General features: G+C 59.9%; 1 protein-coding gene across 2 annotated transcripts; it reads right to left on the bottom strand.

Moving 5' to 3' along the window:
* Window positions 1-1994: 1994 nt before the first annotated feature.
* On the bottom strand, window positions 1995-13409 carry LOC102446305 (class I histocompatibility antigen, F10 alpha chain-like). 2 transcript variants are annotated; one of them, XR_016347425.1, is made up of 9 exons: window positions 13348-13409; window positions 9168-9573; window positions 7933-8193; window positions 6421-6699; window positions 4967-5242; window positions 4442-4555; window positions 4226-4258; window positions 2633-3719; window positions 1995-2416 (listed from the first exon to the last, which is right to left on the bottom strand). XR_016347425.1 is itself a non-coding variant. In XM_089771664.1 (7 exons), exons 2-7 carry the CDS (start codon window positions 9226-9228, stop codon window positions 4218-4220), a joined length of 1032 nt encoding a protein of 343 aa, XP_089627790.1. In that variant the 5' UTR covers window positions 9229-9573; window positions 13348-13409. The 2 variants fall into 2 exon arrangements, 1 of the variants encoding a protein (XP_089627790.1); XM_089771664.1 differs by lacking the exons at window positions 1995-2416; window positions 2633-3719 and having other exon boundaries at window positions 4218-4258.
* Between the last annotated feature and the right edge of the window lie 531 nt (window positions 13410-13940).

Consider the following 13940-nt stretch of genomic DNA (forward strand, 5'->3'; position numbering starts at 1 on the left):
ACTACAGCGCTAATTCTAACTAACTTATTTCGAATTAGTTAATTTCAAATAAGCTAATTTCAAATAACGTATCTAGACCCAAAAACTAATTCGAATTAGCAATTAGCGCATCCACACTGATTGGACGTTGGGTCGCATTTAAGGGCAGCTCAAACTGGTTCCGGCAGGGCATCAGGTCAGCAGTTGCTTTGTGTGGCTGCTGTCTGAGGCTATCTGAGGTTCGTGCTTAAAGGGACCCCCCTGGACAGCCGGTTCTCAGCTTTTCCTGCTTGCTTGCCAACCTCGCCGAGGGACAGCAAAGCGTCGGTCTCTGTGCCCGTCTGTGTCGGTGCTTCCCTTTGGGGGGGACCGCCGCAGGTGGCAACATGGAGCCACGGCTCGCCCTGCACCTTCTGGTGCACGTTCTGGACTTGCTGCTGCAAGCCTGCCAGCAATGGCTCGAGGCTGCCTGCCAGCAATGGCTCGAGGCTGCCCCGGCACCGGCGTGCCCCGCCGCGTCTGGCGTCTGGACACCAGCAGCGACTGGTGGGACCGCATCGTCCTGGAGCGCTGGGACGACCGACAGTGGACCCAGAACTTCAGGATGAGGAGGGACACCTTCCTGGAGCTCTGCGAGTGGCTCGCCCCTGCCCTGGGCAGAAGGGACACTCGCATGAGGTCCGCCATCCCCCTCCAGAAGCGGGTGGCCATCGCCCTCTGGAAGCTCTCCACGCCGGACAGCTACCGATCCGTCGGGAACCAGTTCGGCGTGGGGAGATCCACCGTCGGAGCGGTGCTCATACAGGTATGGCACTTGCTGGCCACTGGGCCAGCGGGGAGGGAGGGCAGCAAGGAGGGGATGGGCCGCCCCAGGGAAAACGGGGGGATGGGGGAGAGGAGGCAAAAGTGCCCCACACCGGAGGGGTCGGGCTGTCCCGGCCGTACTACACGCCGCCAGGGGGGTTGCTTCCGGGAGTGGGGCGTGGGGCACTGCCAGGACACGCACGCTCCCAGCCACCCGGGCACCCCACTGATTGGCGCTTTGCTGTGTCTCTCTCTGCAGGTGGTCAAGGCCATCAACCGGGTGCTGCTCCGCAGGGTGGTCCGCCTCGCCGACCCGGACGCCGTCATCCGGGGATTCGGCGCCCTCGGCTTCCCCAACTGCAGGGGGGCCATCGATGGGACGCACATCCCCATCCGTGCCCCGGAACACCAGGCCTCCCAGTACGTCAACCACAAGGGGTTACTTCTCCGTCCTCCTGCAGGCCGTGTGTGACCACCGGGGACAGTTCACGGACATTAATGTGGGCTGGTCCGGCAAAGCACACGACGCCCGGGTGTACCGCAACTCCTCTGTGTGCCAGCGGCTGCAGGACGGGACCTTCTTCCCCGACCGCCACATCAGGGTCGGGGACGTGGACATGCCCGTGTGCCTGGTGGGGATGCCGCCTACCCACTGCAGCCATGGCTGATGAAGCCCTACACGGGGCACCTCAATCCCTCCCGCCAGGCCTTCAATGCCAGGCTGACCAGGGCCCGCATCGTGGTGGAGGGGGCCTTCGGGCAACTGAAAGCCCGCTTTTGATGCCCCCTCACCCGTCTGGACCTGGCCGAGCACAACATCCCTCCCGTGGTGGCAGCATGTTGTGTGCTCCACAATGTATGTGAGAGGAAGGGGGAGGCTTTCCTGCCAGCCTGGATGGCTGAGGCAGAACACTTGGCTGGCCACTACGCTCAGCCCCGCACCGCCGCCGTCCGGGAAGCCCAGCGGGAGAGCTTCCAGGTGGAGGAAGAGGACTGAACTCTCCCTGCATGGCCCCACTGGGGCCTTCTTCCACCCTCCCCTCCTTCCCCTTTCGCCCCCTAGCCCCCCTTCCTAATGTCAAATAAAAACACCTGTTTTGCCAAAAAAAACCCCTCTCTATTGTACATATCTGGTGTGGGGGAAGGGAGGAATGAGGAGGGGAGGGGAAACCTGGGAGGAGGGAGCTGGAAGGGGGAGGAAGGGGAGGGAAAGCTCAGGGTCCTGCTGGCTCTCCTGTCTCGCAGGACTACGGGTGTGGAGGTCTCGGGGGGGAATGGGTGTGGAGGGTGGGGCAGGAGGGACGGGGGGGTGCGGAGGGAGAGGGAGCAGGGGTGGGAGGAGGAGTGAGAGCTGGGGTGGCTGCAGGGGCTGGAGCAGGAGGAGGTAGGAACCTGTCCACCAGGCTCTGGAGGTGGCCTCTGAGGGCACGGCCCTGCTCCTCCAGCGCCTCCAAACTCCGCTGGTGCAGCCGAAGGTCTTCCCAGACCCAGTGCTCCTGATTGCGAAGCAGCTGCTCCATGAACCGGAGGTGCCGCCTCTGGTAGTCCTCCTGGTTCCTGGCTCTCCTGCTGGCCCGGGCGCGGGTGGCTGTTGCAGGCGGGGTGGTGCGCCCTGCAGTCCCAGGTGCTGCGGCTGTGGTGAAATGAGCAGTGGTCAGTTCTCCCTGGGGACAAGGTGGGTGAAACCCAGCCCCCCTCTGCAAGGCGAGGTCAGCGTGTGGGGAACAGGCCAGGGCCCCCGCATGACACCCAGCTGCTGCTCCATGGTGGGCAAGGCCCAGGCACCTGGTCCCTGGGCTCCCTCTCCCCCCCACCCCCGTATACATAAGGGGAGCATGATGGCACTCACATGTGGAGCCCTCCCTGGCCTCGGACGACACAGCAGATGTGCTCTGTGAGATGCCTCAGGGGTCCTGAGTCCTGGGCAGGCTCCCCGCAGGCTCCTGGCTCTTGGCATCCTCCTCCTCCTCCTCCTTGGTGTCAGGGACGGGTCCCTCTGCCCCGGAGTCAATCACCACCCGGGGGGCATGGACGGCGTGAGCCCCCAGGATGCGGCTTTCGTTACCCTCTTGGGCGGGGCTACTCAACTTTGGGAGCCCCGGGGCCCACAGTGCTACTCACAGCACGTCGAGGGCAGCAACTTCAGGGTGGTTGCATAGACACACACATATATATGCAGATAGCTTCTTTCACACAATATGACCTAGGCCATCACATGCCAGCAGAGCCCCGTGGCCGTGGGTATTGGCCAAACCGGACAAAGGATACATGGACACAAATCAGGCATCCGAAAAGGCGTCTCACAGGACCCTGCTGGGGATGGTATAACCCGCCCGGGCACTCACTGCTGGGTCTCCCAGTCAGGTAGCACAAAGCAACTTCAGACACCAGCTGAGAGAGAAACTGAGGCACTGGCCTCACCTGCCATCTGACACCCCTAGCCAGGGACCGAGCAAAGGCCTCCCTCGGCGGGGCCGTCACATGCAGCACCCAAAGGACACCCGACGCCAAGCGTGGGCCCTTCCAGCCCTCTGTCAGCCTCATGTAGCCGGACGGTTTCCTCCTCCCCCTCCCCTCTCGTTCTGCTTTCTGAGCCCTGCGCCTCCCCCGCACATGGAGGACGTGGGCTGTGCCTGCGAAAGCCCACGCGCTGGGTCTGTGTTTGTTCCGCTCTAAGGCGCGACAGGCCGGCTCTTTTGTACAGGGGTTATTTTAAATTGCAGACCCACAGGGCTACTCCGTTGAGACTTTCAAAGCCACGGCAGAGAACGCAAAGCTAGGCCCCAGCACCCACTGGGGGAAACGGGTCCAGCCCCCCAGCGCAGGGGAGTCTGTGGGGCCAGCAGCGGGGCAGGGCCGCCCCTAAATCCGGGATCCCGCGCTCTGGGACCCTGTTCCTGAGGCCGAGCTGGAGGCCGAATCATCTCCCGTCTTAGCTGTGGGGAGAAAATGGCCCGGAGGCGGCGTTAGCTGGGGGGCTCCCAGCGGGGGGGGGATTCAGCTCCCGGCTCCCCCGGCCAAGGCCCCTGATGCCCCCCCCCCCGCTGCACAGACACCCCGGCCCTGACAGCGGGGCTGTGGCCAGGCCGTCTGGAGGGAGTGTAACAGCCCCACGCCGGCCCCAGAGACCGGCCTGCTGCCCCCCCAGTGTCCCGCCAAGGCCCCGGTGCATGCTGGGTGCCGGCTGAGCACTGCTCTGGGGGTGGCCTTTGGTTGTGGCACGTTGGGCCCCAGGGCTGGGCGCCGGCAGCAGGGGGGGCAGAGAATCCCGGGTGGGGGGGGCTGGGACGGCCTGGCAGCTCCCACCGGCCCAGGGACTGTCAGAGCCAGTCACCAGCTCGCGAGCCCTCTGCAGTCACTGCTGGGGCCCTCTGCCCCCCATGGAACCCCCCCTCCCATCATGCACTGGGGCACCCAGGCCCCATTCCCAGGGGTTACTCACTGGCTGCCGGGGCGTAGCCGGGTTCCCGACGGCCTGAAACACAAGCGGGGAAAGGGGGTGAGTGCAGGGGAGCAGGGGGACCCCTCCCCCACGGTGACCCCGACTCCCTCCCCCCGACACAGGGCTCCCCATGGCCCCCACGGCCCCTCCCGCAGGGCACCCACCACCCAGCCAGCAACAGCCCAATGGCCCAGCCCTGCAGGGACCTGCTCTCACCTGCTGATTTTCTCCTCCACAGCCAGACGCCGGCCCCTGCGGCTCCAGCCAGACCCAGCGCGGCCAGGACGATGGCGGCCAGGACCCCGGGGGACAGGGGGCCCTTCTCAGGGGCTGTGGGATGGAGAAGGGCTCAGTCACGGGGGGGCTCTGCTGGGGCAGCCACTGGCCTTGAACAGCTCCCCAGGGGCCCTGCAGAGACCTGGCCTATGGGGGAGGGGAGAGGCCAGGCTGGGAGGGGGCCAGGGATGGGGCACAGGGGATCGGGGCTCTGCTGGGCCCTGCTAGCCACACACACCACACAGCAATTGGGCCTTTCCCGTGAAACACTGTTAACTTGTGGAACTCACTGCCACTGGACACCCCCATGGCATTTAACTGAAATTCTCTGAGGGGTCGGCCATTTCTGTGGGTCACACGAATATCCAGAGCTAGAAGAGTTCACATGGACAATGGGCAGGGAGACTGACCATCCTGCGGCCCAACCGCGCCCCATCTCTGCGATTCCCACAGGTGCCTCCTTACCCCAGACGAGGGCGGGCGCGGGCAGGCTGCTGTGCTCCACCCGGCAGGCGTAGCGGGGCCCGTCCGGCCGCGGGCCGATCTCCAGGGACGACTGGGTGTGGTAGGTGCCGTCGGCGAGGGGCAGGATCCCGCTGGAGCTCGTCTCCGCCAGGACGTCGCCTCCGTCCCGCACCCAGGAGAGGTGGATGGGACGCGGGTGGAAGCCGCTGGCGCGGCAGGAGAGGGTGACGGGGCCGTGGGGGGCGTCTCTGCGGGACACCGAGACCTCGGGGGGCACTGGGGGAAGACACAGAGTGTGAGTTACAGGGCTGGTGCCGGGTCAGCATAAGAGGGTCTGTCTACACTACCCCGCTAGTTCGAACTAGGGTGGTTAATGTAGTCATTCGGAGTTGCAAATGAAGCCCGGGATTTGAATTTCCTGGGCTTCATTTGCATGAAGCCGGCCGGCCGGCGCCATTTTTAAATGCCGGCTAGGTCGGACCCCGCGCGGCTTCACGCAGCACGGACTAGCTAGTTCGGATTAGGCTTCCTATTCTGAACTAGCTGTATGCCTCGTTCCACGAGGTTAGTGGGGAAGGGACGTGCACCAGGCGACCGATAGCCGGGGCACCCTCCACTCCCACGTGGATCAGACCTGGTCTGGGCCCGTTCACACTGATCTGTAACTGGAGCTGCTTCATCTGGAAGCTCCAAACAGGTTTTCTGTTTGCAACCCCCTGTCCTGCCCGTCCCGCGCCCCCTTCGCCCTCACCGACCGCGGGGCCTTTTGGGGTCCTGCATGCCAAGAAAAGCCACTCGCAGCCCGGAGCTGGGACGTCTCGGCCCGACGAGGGAAGCGGAGGCAGCTGGGTGCCCGGGGAAAGGCCCTGCAGAGTGGGGGCTCCAGGCAGCCAGGGCTGGCTAATAGCCCCTCTGCTCTAATGCCAGCATTGGTCACACTTCACAGCACTTAATCAGGAGGCAGGAGCCATTGGACATGTGGGGAAACTGAGGCACAGAGAAATTGTCTCCCAGTAGGACACTGCAGAGCAGGGAGTAGAAACCAGGGGGCTGCTGTCCTAGCCCAGTGGCCAATCCACTAGCCCACTCTACGGCTGTGTCTAGACTGCAGAGGTTTCCTGGGATACCAGAGAAACTCTGATGCGTCCAGGGAACACGTCCACATTTTCTGAACACTTTCCAGGGTGCGTTCTTTCAGCATCCCTGTGTTCCTCTCAGTGAGCGGAATAAGGGATATTCCAAAACTGGGTTTTTTTTCCGAAATTTGGCCCCATGTAGACGGGCCATGTTTCAGCAAAGCCTCTTCCGAAAAATGAAGCGGAAACAGCTGCCAGTTGCGGTTTGCAACTTGTGTCTCTTTTTCCGAAAAACACCTGCTGTTTAGACGTACCCCTCCCAGGCAGTAACCCTGCCCCCTTGCGCCCTTCCCCCGGTAGCCACCGCGGCTCACTCACCCTGCCGCTCCAGCACGGCCCGCCCCTGCTGCACCAGGCTCCGCAGCGTCCACACGCACTCGTGCGTCAGGTACCGCCAGACGATCTGCGTGAAGTCCTGGTGCACCGTGTCCCAGAGCTGCTTCTGCAGGACGGCCGGCGGCACGGCCGCCACCCACGTGACCGTCTGGTTGTCGAAGCTGATGAAGTCCTGCCCGTCGTAGGCGTATTGGTAGTGCGGGTCCACGGGGGTCTGGTCGCTCAGGGCACAGCCCACGTGGACCTGCTCCGTGTGGAAGCCTGAGGAGCAGGGAGAGAGCTCAGAGCCTTCCCGGAGAGCCAGGGACCACGTCTGTGGCCGGGAGGGTCAGAGGGGGTGGGCCGGATGGTGGCACAAGGCGCTGTGAGCAGGGAACCCTCGGCCTGACCAGTGACACCATCTCCGACCATGCAGACGCCTCCTGCCGAGCTGGTGACGGACTCCAGAGGACGCTGAGGGGCAGGCGGGGTCAGGGCAGACTCTCAGGAAGGGGCGAGGTGTTGGGTCCTGTGGACGGGGACGGATCCCTACTTCTGTTTGCACCCAGGTCCATTCTCAGCCCCCGGCGCCGCGCTCGAGGGGGCAGCCGCGTCCGTACGCAGCGCTCCGGGGCGGGCACACCCTGGATGGACACAGTGGCAGGGGGATGTTTTCTGACTCATTTCCCATCCCTCTCCCAGCGATTCCCCGTGGCCGGCAGCCAGGCCAAGGGCTGTTCCCCACAAGTACAATTTTTCACGAGAAAATTTCTGTTTTCCGGAAAACGTTGATTCTCTGAGGGGGGAACAGAGGGGGATGCTCCCAGAACTGCCCGGCTCAGGATTCTCCCATGAGGCCATTTGTGAAAAACACCCTCCCCGCAGCAACCGCCCATAGCTGGCATCCCTTCCGCCCGGGCGTGAAAACCCGTCTGGGAACGGGACCGGTTCCGGCCAGCGCTGGCTCGGGCAGCACCTGGCCCCGCGAGGCCCCGACCCCCAGGGGAGGGATTGTGGGTGGGCAGCTCTCTCTCTCGCGTGCCCGTTCACGCCTGTCGCTCTCGGACACTCACCACCCGTCTGGGAACGGGACCGGTTCCGGCCAGCGCTGGCTCGGGCAGCACCTGGCCCCGTGAGGCCCCGACCCCCAGGGGAGGGATTGTGGGTGGGCAGCTCTCTCTCTCGCGTGCCCGTTCACGCCTGTCGCTCTCGGACACTCACCACCCGTCTGGGAACGGGACCGGTTCCGGCCAGCGCTGGCTCGGGCAGCGCCCGGCCCGCGAGGCCCCGACCCCCAGGGGAGGGATTGTGGGTGGGCAGCTCTCTCTCTCGCGTGCCCGTTCACGCCTGTCGCTCTCGGACACTCACCGCCCGTCTGGGAACGGGACCGGTTCCGGCCAGCGCTGGCTCGGGCAGCGCCCGGCCCGCGAGGCCCCGACCCCCAGGGGAGGGATTGTGGGTGGGCAGCTCTCTCTCTCGCGTGCCCGTTCACACCTGTCACTCTCGGACACTCACCGCCCGTCTGGTTGTGCAGGTGCATCCACCCCTGGATGTCGAATTTGGAGCGCACGTCGTGCACCCAGAACTGCTGCGTCTTCTCCCGGAGATACTCAGCGCCCACGGCCTGCGTCACCCAGGCCTGGGTGGGTCGGACCTCCCGTGTGTCTCTGCTGTAGTGCGCCACCCGCACGCCGTCCAGCAGGGCCGCCATGGTGAAGCGGTGGGTTCCCGTCTCGTCCATCATCGCCGTGACCTGCACGGCCAGCCGGTGGTGCCCTGTAGCAACAGCAGAGAGGTGGAGACGGCAGCCGCTTCCTCCCTGGCCCGGGGGTCGCCAGGCCCCCCAGTGGGGAGCAGCAGAGACCTCCCAGCCCTGCCCCACTGCCCTGGGCTCTGTCAGACTCACCCGGCGCGGGGCTGAGCGGGATCAGGAAGGACAATCCCCAGCCTGCGCCTCTGAAAGCCGGTGGCCCATTTGGGGGGGTGTCAGACATGGGGGGGGGTTAACTGCCCCAATGAGCTGCCCCCCCGGGCCAATGCTCCAGGAGGGCAGAGTGGTTAGAGGGGAACCCGGGGGGCTTGGCTGTGGGGGGCGCTGAGCATACGGCCAGTGTGATGGCTGCATTAGAATCATTTTGCTTGGCCGTACCCAGACTTTTCCCTCTCCGCGGCCTTTTCCTTTCCTCCCCCAGCCCATCAGTAACCCCGATGCAGACCCTGTGCCACCAACCCCCCCCCCACTCACCCCCAGCCAGGGCACCCCCTGCCCCCCCAGCCTCCCCCCACCACTGCCCCCCCACCCCCAGCCAGGGCACCCCCTGCCCCCCCAGCCTCCCACACTCACCCCCAGCCAGGGCACCCCCTGCCCCCCCAGCCTCCCACACTCACCCCCAGCCAGGGCACCCCCTGCCCCCCCAGCCTCCCACACTCACCCCCAGCCAGGGCACCCCCTGCCCCCCCAGCCTCCCCCACTCACCCCCAGCCAGGGCACCCCCTGCCCCCCCCAGCCTCCCACACTCACCCCCAGCCAGGGCACCCCCTGCCCCCCCAGCCTCCCACACTCACCCCCAGCCAGGGCACCCCCAGCCAGGGCACCCCCTGCCCCCAGCCTCCCCCACTCACCCCCAGCCAGGGCACCCCCTGCCCCCCCAGCCTCCCCCACTCACCCCCAGCCAGGGCACCCCCTGCCCCCCCAGATCCCCACTCACCCCCAGCCAGGGCACCCCCTGCCCCCGCAGCTCCCCACTCACCCTCAGCCAGGGCTGGAGCCAGGAGCCCCCCACACAGCGCCAGCAGCAGCCCCCAGGCCATGGCCCTCGTGCTGGAGGGGGGGGGGGTCAGCAGAGATCACCGGAGTGCACAGTCCGTGTGTTGGGGGGGGCCCATAAGGCGAATCCGGGAGTGTCCGGCTGTCAGGTCCCAGCAGGAGGGGGGCTCGGCCCAGCAGGCAGCCCAGCGCAGAGCAGGGCACGGGGTGGGCAGACACACCCAGACCCTGTCACTACCGCTATCACATCCCCATCACTTCCCCCACTGACACAGCTCCCGGCGGCCAACCCGGGCCAGGCAGAGGCTGTTTGTCACCAGTCGCCGGGCAGAACTGACTGATCCAGACTCTGCAGAACTCCCAAGGCAGCTGGTCCAGGGGGAGAGATGCTGTGGGAATGGGGGAGGCGTAGAAGATAAAATAAGAAAAGAACAAGTTAAAAACCACTTAGAACAGTGAGATGTCCGCAAGTCCCCAGGGGCCTGATGAGATGCAGCCTACAGCACACAGGGAGGTACCTGAGCCCTTAGCTATCAACTTTGGGAAATCAGGGGAGACAGGAGAGATTCCAGAGGATGGAAAAGGGCAAATCTAGCGCCCCGCTGTAAAAAGGGGAATAAGAACAACCCAGGAAACTACAGACCAGTCAGTTTAACATCTGTGCCAGGGAAGATAATGGAGCAGGTAATTAATCCATCTGCAAACACCTGGAAGTTAAGGAGGTGACAGGTAACAGCCAGTGTGGATTTGTACAGAGCAAATCACGTCAGACCAATCTGCTGCTTCCTGTGACCAGATAAGGAGCCTGGTGGCTGAGGAGGAGGCGGTGGCCGTGGGATACCCGGACTGCAATGAGGCGTTTGACACGGTCTCACAGGATCTTCTAATCAATAAACCAGGGTGTGACAGCGCTTCGGGGAGCCCCCGACCCTGCACCCCCGCAGCAGCCAGACCAGACTCCACCAGCCGGTAGAACAGGGGGGTTTATTGCTTCTCTGGGACACAGCCCAGCACAGACGTGACGTGGGTACTGGAGTCAGGGCCAGGAGGCCTCAGACCCCTTGGGGCGGGGGGGTCCATCCCCCCTCAGCCCCCAGCTTAGTCTGTTCCCTTCACGATTCCCAGCCAGAAACTGCCCCTTCCCCAGCACTCCCTGACTTTGTTCCCTCCCGTCCCTTACCTAGTAGGACCAGTTCGGTCACTGTCCCGGGGGCCCTCAAGGCACCCCCCCCCCCCGCTGGGCAGTGCTCACAGACAGAGGCCAGTGGGGTCAGCCACAGCCCAAGCACCGCGACCAGCAGCGTGCTAACACTACATCACCTCTCCCCCCGCCCTGAGAGCGAGCTGAGTGGGGCCGCTGCGTCCGTGGCCTGGGGAGGTTCGGGCCCCCCCACGGGACAGCGCGTCGGCGATGATCTTGGCCTCCCCTTGCCATGGGTCACTTCCATAGACTCCTAGACTTTAAGGTCAGAAGGGACCATTCTGATCATCTAGTCTGACCCCCTGCACAGTGCAGGCCACAGAATCTCACCCACCCCTCCTAGAATAATTCTCTCACCTAGATCTCAGATATTGAAGCCTTCAAATACTTTGAAGGCCCCAAGATGCAGAGACTCCTCCAGCTGTGATCTGCGCCCCATGCTACAGAGGAAGGCGAAAAACCTCCAGGGCCTCTGCCAATCTACCCTGGAGGAAAATTCCTTCCCGACCCCAAATATGGCAGCCTCTTTCTGCTAAACATATTTTCAGAAATGTAAATTGGTCAACTGCCTTTATAATAAATGTTTTCAAGAATCAAGCCATCTCCTAAAAGATTATGTAAAGGATCCAAATACAAGCCCATACGTGAACCCTCTGGTCAGACAGAATCCAACAAAAATCCAGTTTATTTAAGGGAATTTTCTTGTAATGGCTAGAGAGGCCTTTAAAGCAGTTGCTCTGCACTGTCATGACTATTTTGCATTTTGGGGGTTTTGGTCAAATTATTCTGAGCTTAGCAGCTCTGAACAGGGTCCTAGAGAATGAGTGGAGAGGGGGGAACACAATGTGCAGTTTTAATAAACATGAAATATTTTATATTCAAGATCAAGAGGGCCTCCAAACCGGAGTTATGCTGTAAGCCCCAGGCACAGTGTTGCAATGCACTCACTGAAATTCAACCCTGTGGCTCCTTGTCATGACTGAGAGCCCAGGAAGCTAAACATTAGTAGCACTTCAACCCTGTTTGCAACACTCGGAGTGAGTCAGCTCCTACCCCACCAGATACGAACTGGCACTGCAGGGTGAGAGCTCTCCACCTAACCAAACCCATCCTGGCCCCCCTCAATGGTAATTTTTTTTTTTTGGAAGGGTGAGGAGAGGCCGCAACGTCAGATGTAGCTCTGGGCCCACAAACCTTGCATGGCTCTGGGTCTGCATGCTCATAGTTAAAGAAAACATTTTAGAAAAAAAATCCAGTCTTTAAAAAGTTTAACTTTTAAAAGTAAAAAATGGAGCCTGAAGTAGCTAAAAGGAAATGAACTCGGCAAAAGAATGAAACATAACTGCATTGGAAATGTGAAGCGGTTCATATAATGTTTCAATACGTTCTTATTAATAAGAGATGAAATCAGACTACTCTGCTGCATCCTAACCAAGTGGCAAAATGGAGACATTCCACAGAGATTTCAACAACCTACACCCCACCATCAACCTCAGCCGGGACCATTCTACAGGAGAGATCCACTTCCTGGACACCACCGTACAAATCAACAATGGAAATTAGACACCACTCTCTACAGAAAACCCACCGACTCATACAGTTACCTACATGCTTCCAGCTCCCATCCAGCACACACCACACGATCCATTGTCTATAGCCAAGCCCTTCGATACAACCGCATCTGCTCTAATCCCACTGACAGAGACCAGAAGCTTCAGGATCTCTACCAAGCATTTATAAACCTCAACTACCCACCCGGAGAAATAAAAAAGCAAATTGAAAGAGCCAGACGAATACCTAGAAACCATCTACTACAAGACAGACCCAAGAAAACCAACAATAGAACACCACTTGTCATCACCTACAACCCCCAACTTAAACCTGTCCAACACATTATCAATAAACTACAGCCTATATTGGAACAGGATACCATACTCAAAGAGGCTCTGGGAGACAGACCCATAGTCTCCTATAGACAACCACCTAACCTCAAGATGATTCTTACCAACCACCACAGGACATACCACACTAATACCAACCCTGGTACCTTCCCTTGCAACAAACCCCGTTGCCAGCTTTGTCCACATATTCATTCTGCTGATACCATTATTGGACCTAACCAAGTGAGTTACAAGATCAAGAACACATATTCCTGCGCATCCAGAAATATAATCTATGCTATCATGTGCCGAAAGTGTCCGTCTGCTATGTACATTGGACAAACATCTCAGACACTTCGCCAAAGGATTAATGCCCACAAAACAGATATCAGACAAGATCACAAAGAGAAACCAGTTTCTTGCCATTTTAACCAGAAAGGACACTCTCTCAATGACTTAACCACCTGCATTCTGCTACAAAGACCTTTTACATCTGCACTTGAAAGGGAATCCTCTGAACTGTCATTCATGCTAAAATTCGACACTTTACGCCTCTGTCTCAACAAACAATCTAGTTATCTTACCCATTACAAAGATAGCTTCCCCAATTATCACCTCTAATATCATTAGCTCACAGACATTTACCTCCTACCCCCCCCACTCCGCATCCCCCTTCAGTTCTGAAATGTGATTTGTCCTTTTCATATTTGTTCATTTTTTTAATTGTATCCTTTGGTATATACGGTTGTGACTATTTTCTTCCACTATTTGATCTGAGGAAGTGGGTCTGGCCCACGAAAGCTCATCATCTAATAAACCATCTTGTTAGTCTTTAAAGTGCTACATAGTCCTGTATTTTGCTTCAACTATTCTCTCTCTCTCTCGGTGTCCAGTATTGACGCAGACAGTCTGGTATTTTCACCTCCTGTCCGGCAAAAAAATTCAGAAAATACTGGACATCTAAAATGTCCGGCGTTTTCTGGGTTTTTCTCCTGCCAGGAGGTGAAAATACCAGACACCTGGCACCCCTACGACACACTCAGCAACTGGGCCCAGCCTCCATCCCTGGACCCCCTGCTTACCTGGTTCCGCAGGGAAGCTGCCTTCCGGCTAGACCAAACAAGGCCGCCATCAAAAAGCCTAAAGACCTGAAGCAAGGGGAAGCAATGCCTGCCCTGGGTCTTAGTGCTCAACCTCTCCTCTTCCTATCCCTATTCTGATTCTGCACACACGGAAAGGGGGCATGCTGTTTTAATGCTGTTTTAATGTAATTTAATTTAATTTAATTTAATTAATAACTCTTGGGGGCCTTTAATTTTTTTTGTTCAATAACTTTGGTCTCCCCCTTCCCCCCCCCAAACAGATTTTTTCTCCAGTGGGTTTTTTTTGGGGGGGGGGGGGGGGTAGGGTGGTCGGTAGTTTTGGTTAAACCATCTGGCAACCCTACTCTCTCTCTGTGTGTGTGTGTGCGCACGCGCTGTATAGAACAAAATGGAATGAACTCTGTTAAATCTGCACTTCAGAAAGGATTATTGACAGCTAGTCCATTTGCTACAGATTAGGGATGTCAACATGTAGTAGTGATAGAAATGTAGCCGTGTTAGTCTGGTGTAGCTGAAACAAAAGACAGGACAATGTAGCACTTTAAAGACTCACAAGATGGTTTATTAGGTGA

This window comes from Pelodiscus sinensis, chromosome 19 (genome assembly GCF_052426305.1).
Source record: "Pelodiscus sinensis isolate ZL-2025 chromosome 19, ASM5242630v1, whole genome shotgun sequence".
NCBI classification, from domain to species: Eukaryota; Metazoa; Chordata; order Testudines; family Trionychidae; genus Pelodiscus; species Pelodiscus sinensis.